Source organism: Chionomys nivalis, chromosome 2 (genome assembly GCF_950005125.1).
Source record: "Chionomys nivalis chromosome 2, mChiNiv1.1, whole genome shotgun sequence".
In the NCBI taxonomy this organism is placed as follows: Eukaryota; Metazoa; Chordata; class Mammalia; order Rodentia; family Cricetidae; genus Chionomys; species Chionomys nivalis.
In genome coordinates this window covers 70,198,681-70,206,618 of record NC_080087.1, presented here as the reverse complement: position 1 = coordinate 70,206,618, position 7,938 = coordinate 70,198,681, and the positions used below count along the sequence as shown (strand labels likewise).

Sequence of the window (7,938 nt, the reverse complement as noted above, 5' to 3'; positions counted from 1 at the left end):
AGGTACCCTCTGTAGAACCCTGCATTGTCCCTTCTGATTGACTGGGCAGAAGACAATGGGAGGCCCACTGTAGGAGCTCACCTGTGGTGGTCTATAAGAGGAGTAGGTGGAGGGACCCTTGAGTCCCGATGGCACCTTATCAGCAAGTGCCAGACAAGAGCAGACCTTGGGTGAGCCCTGTTATCAGTCCCAGAGTCCACAGGACACACTTGGATTAATGTGTAACCTTACAAGGCTTCCCCTCTGCCCTCTGAAGCTACTGGTTCCTAAATAGACACCATTCAACATGGATGCTAGAAAAGAGGGGCTGCTTCTGAAGACACTCTTCTCAGACCAAGTGAGAACCTATGTGGCGGGGGTGGGTTCAGGCCTGGGAACGTGGGCAGCCCTAAGGCCTGGGATTATTCTCTGCATGGTGAGTTGGTTGGGATCCCCTAGCCTTCCAGGAGTTTGGGTTCTAAGGTACTGTAGTTTTGTCCTTGCAGGAGACATGAGTGACAAAATTACCAAAGTGGCTAAAGATTCTGAAGTCCAACCTGGACACAACTTGGGTCCTGGCATGAGGGTGGTATGGGGTGGGGAGCAGATGTTAAAATAGACCCTCACTATGTATCCTAGACTGATCTTGAGCCTAGAGTCCTCCTGTTTCCATCTCCTAAGTACTGGAATTGCAGACATTTCCCACCGTCCTTGCTGTGACTCCCACCTGAGGACTGTGCTGAGTGTGGGATACTGAGCAGCCTCCCTCTCCTGAAGCACCCACAGGTCCGCAGGTGGCTGGTCCCCTTCGTCCTTGCCTGCTCCTTCTACTTCCTCCTCTGGATTCCTGAGGACCAACCGTCCTGGGTCAGTGCCCTGGTCAAGTGCCTGCCCATCCTCTGCCTGGTTGTCTTCCTGTGGGCTGTGACCCCTGGTAGGAGCTCCTCTTGGCTCCTCCAAGGAGCTCTTGTGTGTTCTGCTGTGGGCGATGCCTGCCTCATCTGGCCTGAAGCTTTCCTTTATGGTGAGCAGGGACCCTATGACAATACTTCTAGGGCTGTTGTGGAGTTGAGTTAGTGCTGGAACATAACTTGGGTTACAAGGAGCTTCCCCTAGAATTCACTGGGCTGAACCAGGCTGTGATCCCAAGACACCAGGAGGCAGTGATGAGTGACAGCCAGCTCATAGTTCATCCAAGGGTGTGGGGTCAGGCTATTTGGTTGGAAGGTGTGGGATTACCTGGTTGGAATGAATAGTGTGGAGAAAATTAAAATGCAGCATAGCCGAGGAGGGTGGGGATGACAGGGAATTGCTTTTGAGACATCTGTGTAGTTCAGACTGGTCTGAATGGCCTCAAACTTAGGATCCTCCTGCCTTAGCTTTCTCAAGTGCCAGGATTACAGGTATATACAGAAATTTCACTACCACACGTATTGAGGCATTTTTTTTTTTCAAGAATATGTGTACATGTGGGGAGATTGGCCATCTTGGGCATGGGGATAGGTAGGGGACCTGGGGTGATAGCAAGTGAGTTATTTTGCCCCAGTGGGCCAGTTTGGCTGGAGTAGAATTGGTGAAATGAAGGTACAGGGTTTCTTAGAACACGGTGTGGAGTTGATGGACTCTTGAACAGAGCAAACAAATGACATAGTATGAATTTTAAGTCATTCCCTTTGCTCTGGGAACTGATAGAACACCCAAGAATGGAATGAAATTGGAAACCCACCAGGAAAAGGGGTACTTTAACCTCAGTAGAATATGATAGTGCCGTGGCCATGGGGGAAGGAGCTGGCACTTTGGAGTCATTGTTCCTTTAGCCCTGGTGGTGGCCAAGGCAACAGTGAGAAGCAGGAGGTCAACTTCTGCCTCACTGGGCATCTACCCCTACCTCACTGGGTGCCCATCCCTCTCTCCCTCAGGCATGGCTGCCTTCTCTGCTGCCCACTTATTCTACCTCCGGGCCTTTGGCCTGTCCCCTCTGCAGCCCGGATTGCTGCTGTACATCATATTGGCCTCTCTCATATACTACAGCTTCCTCTTGCCACACCTTGAGCCTGACATGGTCCTTCCTGTGTTGGCCTATGGGCTGATCCTGAACTCCATGCTGTGGCGCAGCCTTGTCAGGGGTGGAAGTGCTGGCTGGGGTGGTGTGCTCTTCACAATCTCCGATGGTGTGCTGGCCTGGAACGCTTTCATTCATTCCTTGCCTTTTGCTCGCCATGTGATCATGACCACCTACTATGCAGCCCAGCTCCTTCTCATCCTGTCAGGCCTCAGGAACCCAGGGCTCAAAACCCACTAATGCAGAACCCAGACAACCCAGCGTTCCCTCCCATAAGGACCTTGGTTTTTCACGTTAACCCAACCTGCAAGTGGATGCTCCAGTCGTGTGTCTGCAGATACTTACTTGGCCATCGAAACATCTGTATACTGTTGACAGAATTTCAAATCAACCAAGATCAAGCTGCCGTCCATGGCTTTTGATTGTGAATTCCAGGCCCTCAACCTACATCGTGTCTTCTCCCCATGCCTGCTTCCATTCCCCAATCAGCCACCTGTCCCTTCACACTGCTCCAAATCTGGTTCTAGCTGCTTAAGTAAAATGAATGTTGGAACATCAGTGTCATCCTTATTTGGGAGGGATGCGTAGGGATGATGACAGTTCATAACAGCAAACTTGGTTTTTGTTTATTTTAAAACTTATTAGGGTGTGAGTGGGAATACACGCGTGTGCAGATATGCATACCCATGTGCTTCCACTAAAGACAGAAGAGGACATCTGATGTCCTCTCACTGTCCACCTATTTGAGGCAGGCTCTCTTTCCCTGAACCTGTGGTTTACAGTTTCTTTACTAGGCCAAAAACCATCAAGCACCAGTAATCCTGTCAGCCTTCTTCAGACCTGGAGTTACAGGCTTGTGATCCCCATGATTTCGCAGCAAGTACTCTTTAAATATATGTATATGTGTATACACACATATATACACCCATATACATTGAATTGTATATAGTTGTGTTTATCTGTGTGTAGGTATGTACATGGGAGTGAAAATACCTGAGGAGGCCAGAGGTGTCAGGTTCCCCTGGATCAGAGTTACAGGCAGTTGTGAGCTGCTTGGTGAGGGCTCTGGGACCTTTGCAAGAGAAGTTTGCATTCTTTTTCTAAGACAGGGTTTCTCTTTATAGCTTTGGAGCTTGTCCTGGAACTCGCTCTGTAGACCAGGCTGGCCTTGAACTCACGGAGACCTGTCTGTCTCTGCCTCCGAAGTGCTGGGATTAAAGACATGTGCCACCACTGCCTGGCTGAAAAGTAAGCCTTTTGTTTTTCAAGACAGAGTTTCTCTGTAGCTTTGGAGCGTGTCCTGGAACTTACTCTGTAGACCAGACTGGCCTCGAACTCACAGAGATCCGCCTGTCTGTGCATCCCAAGAGCTGGGATTGAAGGCAGAATTAAAGGTGTGTACCACCACCACCCGGCCTAGAAGTAGGCATTCTTAATCATCTACACCCTGCACACTCTCTCCCTCCTCTCTTTCCTCTCTTTTCTTTCTTAAACTCAAGAAATCAGCCCATAACAAGCAATCTAGACTGCTGGGTCATTTAAATTTAATGCTCCATCCAATCCTTAAACGTCTTTCCAGACAGGATTTTATCATGTAACCCATACCCATGCTGGTCTCAAATTTATTATCCTGCCTTAGCACCTCAAGCAAATGTCTTGATTAAACCCTGTGATTCAGGCCTGGTGTCTGATTCACTTTGTGTGTGTGTTTGTGTGTGTGTGTGTGTTATTCAGTTACAGGTGAGGATTACAGAAGTGAGACTAGAAAAGTTTTATTACTATTTGTGTGTGTATACTGGGATTATAAGTGAAGTGTGTGTGTGTAGGTCAGAGGTCAACCTCCAGTGACATTCATAACCCACATAAAAAGTCAAGTATGGTAGTATGTGTTTATAATCCCACTAGCTTGGTGGTCATTTATCCCAAGGGATCCTCTTATCTCCACCAGTGGGCTTGTAAATTTAGGTCCTCATATTTATATAGCAAGTACTTTACCAACCTATCTATTTACCTGTCCCACCCTCACACCTTTTGACACAGTAGCCCAGGCAGTCTTTGAGCTCATTGTGTAGCTGAAGATGACCTTGAACTTAATGGTGCTCCTACCTCTACCTTTCAAGTGCTAGAATTAACCTGTGTGTGCAGTTGTGTAATGTTGGGATGGAATCGAGGGATTTGTGTGTGCTAGGCAAGCACTCCACTATTGGGAACAGAGCCTACTATAGTCACAGTGTTAGAGAAGTGGGAACAGAGGGACCTTGAAGAGGACAGGTGACAGGTGGGTGTGGAGTAGCGAGTGAGAGCTTAGGGTTAGCCCTCAGCAGTGTGACCTTGACAAGCCACTTCCCAGTCTGGAGTTCCTGTTCTGTCAGAATGTGTGGTGAGGTCCAGCACCTATCTCTACTGCTTTGTCCAAAGTGTACTTTTAGTGACCATGATAGCAGAAGCACAGCACAGCTCTTACATCTTACACACCTTCAGGAGCTCAGAGGGAAAGTTATTACTGTCATTACAACAGATAATTGACAACACAAAAGTTGCTGTGTGTGATAAATACTTGTACAGCTTTTGAGAGGCTGGAGCAAGAGGGTAGGGGGAGTAGGATGTCAGCCTACTGACGACATAGTGAGTGCCAGGGCAGCCTGGGCTAGGGATCTACCAGTAGAGTACAATTTCTGGCACTGTATAAACTTGGCTATCGTAATCTTAATACTTGGAGGGTGGAGACAGGAGGATCAAAAGTTCAGCTCATTTTGACTACATAGCAGATTTCACCTCAAGTGGAGCTCAAAGGACATCTGCAGGAGTGTGCTCTTCCCTTCCACTGTGGAACTCGAGTTATTAGGCTTGCTAGCAAGTGCTGTTTTCACCTTTTTATGAGTATGTGTGGTGTGCAAGCATGTGTGTACGTATGTTCACATGTATAGATGTGGGTTCATGTGCAACCTGCATGTTGAGGCCTGTGAGGGTCTGCAAGCACTATGACCAGCAGAGTAATGATGCACACGAAACAAGAGGGAAATCTGGTTCAACTCAGTAGCAGGTGTTGGTTCAGACTTCTAGAATCTGACCCCAGGCAGTTTATTTTAGGCATATTTAAGTACAGTACAGTTTGGAAAGTTTCCTGGTGTAGCAAAACCCCTGTGCACAGGAGGCATAATTACATTGGACTCTTCTCAAAGTACAGGGCATTTCTTTCATGAAGATAGGTTCTAGAGATAGGCTACCAATATCCAAGGCCTAGGGGAGGATCTGATATGGTCTGTCATTACAGATAGTGTAGAGGTTATCTGGGCTATTAGCCACCTGACTGGGTAGCCCCTGGCCTAACAGAGGTCACCTGGACTGTTAGCTGCCTCTGACCCTGCCTGTGAGGGTTTGGTAGGACCTGGCCCTACAGACAGCCCAAGGACACTTAGGCTATTAGCCACCTCCATTCCCAGCCTTCTGGGCAGAAAACAGGTTATAAATATTTTCCTTGAAAAGATAACCCTGCCTTTAACATTCCGGTTTTTCCTAGTGCTATCTGTGTGAGCAAGACCTTTGTGCTCCCTCCAGAGGCCCAAGGTCCGAGGCATTGAGTGTCCTCAATCACTGCCAACCTGAGGTGGGATCTCTTGCTGAACTCAGATTGGCTGTTCTGACTCCTGGCTAGCCAACTTGTTACAGATATAACCTGTCTCTGCTTCTTGTCTGTTAGGATTACAGTCAAGCTGCCATAACCACTAGAATTCATCTTTTCTATGGATTCTGGGGATCTGAACTCTGGTACTCATACATATGTTGCAAGTGCTTTACCTCTTGAGCCATCTCTTCACCTGTTGTGTTTAAGACCAGATCTCACTTTCTAGTCCAGGCTGACCTCACATTCACTGTGTGGTCCATGTAGGCCAAGCTCACAGCAGTTCTCTGTTTCAACTTCTAAATGCTAGGGTTCCAGGTAAGAGCCTGAAAACTGAAATTCTGTAGCCGTTGAACAGTATCCCGTTCCTCTCTTCTACCTTTGTAAATTAGACTATTCTAGGTACTTCACAGAAGTAGGGAAAATTTTCTACATTTTTGACAAAATAAGATGTTTTTGTCTCTCATTATTTGACAGTTTATTACATGTGCATTCTATAGCCTTAACCTCATCCACCCTGGACGTCTGCAGTGCCAGCAGAAGTCAGAAGAGGGCATCAGATTCCCTGGAACTGGAGTTATAGGCCTGTCTGAGCCACTGTGTGATTGCTATCTCCTGCAAGAGCAGTAAGTGCTTTTAACCACTGAGCCAGTTCTTGAGCTCATCCCTCATTTCACTGAACATAGACATCACGGTTTAGACTGGCTGGTATCAAGCTCCAGAATTCTCCTGTCTCTGCCACCCCAGAGCTGGGGTTACAGGTGTGTATGGACACTCCAGAGCTGGGGTTACAGGTGTGTATGGACACTCCAGAGCTGGGGTTACAGGTGTGTATGGACACTCCAGAGCTGGGGTTACAGGTGTGTATGGACACTCCAGAGCTGGGGTTACAGGTGTGTGTGGACACCCCAGAGCTGGGGTTACAGGTGTGTGTGGACACCCCAGAGCTGGGGTTACAGGTGTGTATGGACACCCCAGACCCTTCCCAGCCTGTTCAATTTCAATTCCACGAGAAGCCATTATATGATTTACCCACTAGCCATACCACTTTACGTTTCTACCAGTGTGCAGGGTGCCAGTTTCCCAAAGCCTCACTGTAATTTATCTGTGAGTCCCCCCCATTCCTGTTTTTCTTTTTATTCCTGTTTTTCTTTAGACTTATTTTGCTTGTGTGTGTGTGCACATTAAGTGCAAATGTCCTAAGATGGTCCAGGCAGCCACTCTGTGTAAATACTGGGAACCATGCTCAGATCTTCTGTAAGAACAGTACACTCTTTTAATCCCAGCACTTGGAAGGCCAATGCACATGGATCTTTGTGAGTTCAAGGACAGCCTGGTCTACATAGTGACTTCTAGGCCAACCAAGGCCCTGCCTTCAAAGAAAAAACAAGCAAGCAAACAAAACAAAAAAATCAGCACTCTTTTTATTTTATATTTTTATTCATTTTACATACCAACCACAGTTGCCCCTCCCACCCTTCCTCCTATTCCTCCCCTCCCCCCAGCTCACCTCTCATATACTCCTCTGAAAGGGTAAGGCCTCCCCCATGGGAAATCAACAAAGCCTAGCATATTAAATTGAGGCAGGACCAAGCTGCTCCCTGTTGCTTCCAGGCTGAGTAAGGCATCCCACCACAGGGAATGGACTCTAAGAAGCCAGCTCATGTACCAGGGATAGATCCTGGTCCCACTACCAGGGGCCCCTCAAACAGACCAAGCTACCCAACTGTCTCCCACATGCAGAGGGCCTTCTGTCCCATGCAGACTCCATAGCTGTTGGTCTAAAGTTTGTGAGTTCCCACGAACTTGGTTCAGCTGTCTCTGTAGATTTCCCCATGATGATCTTGACCTCCCTTGCTCATATAATCCCTCCTTCCTCTCTGACTGAACTCCCAGAGCTTGGCCTGGTACTTGGCTGTGGATCTCTGCATCTGCTTCCATCAATAACTGGATGTAGGTTCAATGATGACAATTAGGGTGTTCAGCAATCTGATTACAGGGGTAGGCCAGTTCAGACACCCTCTCCACTATTGCTAGGAGTCTTAGCTGGGGTCTCCTTGTGGATTCTTGGAAATTTCCTAACACCAAGTTTCTCCCCAACCCCAAGATATCTCTTTAATTTCTCTCCCATTCTGTCCTTCCTCCAGCTTGACCATCCTGTTTCCTCATGTTCTCATCCCTCCATTCCCTCCTCTCTACCCCCTCCCCCCCAGTTTATCCAGGAGATCCCGTTCCCAGGGTGATCTGTGTGTCCTTCCTAGGGCCCTCCTTGTTA

At 47.8% G+C, this 7,938-nt stretch overlaps 1 protein-coding gene across 1 annotated transcript; it reads left to right on the top strand.

The window, feature by feature from the left end:
• The first annotated feature begins 286 nt into the window (after window positions 1-286).
• Window positions 287-2,359, top strand: Tmem86b (transmembrane protein 86B). Its single transcript, XM_057763005.1, has 3 exons — window positions 287-337; window positions 757-1,003; window positions 1,899-2,359. Exons 1-3 carry the CDS (start codon window positions 287-289, stop codon window positions 2,279-2,281), a joined length of 681 nt encoding a protein of 226 aa, XP_057618988.1. The 3' UTR covers window positions 2,282-2,359.
• Window positions 2,360-7,938: the final 5,579 nt, after the last annotated feature.

Bases quoted from the DNA above. Each gene is read 5' to 3' on its own strand.
- Tmem86b (XM_057763005.1), top strand. From the start codon at position 287: ATGGATGCTAGAAAAGAGGGGCTGCTTCTGAAGACACTCTTCTCAGAC. The intron at 338-756 runs GTGAGAACCTAT...CCTCTCCTGAAG, and splicing joins AGACACTCTTCTCAGACCAA to CACCCACAGGTCCGCAGGTG. The intron at 1,004-1,898 runs GTGAGCAGGGAC...TCTCTCCCTCAG, and splicing joins GCCTGAAGCTTTCCTTTATG to GCATGGCTGCCTTCTCTGCT.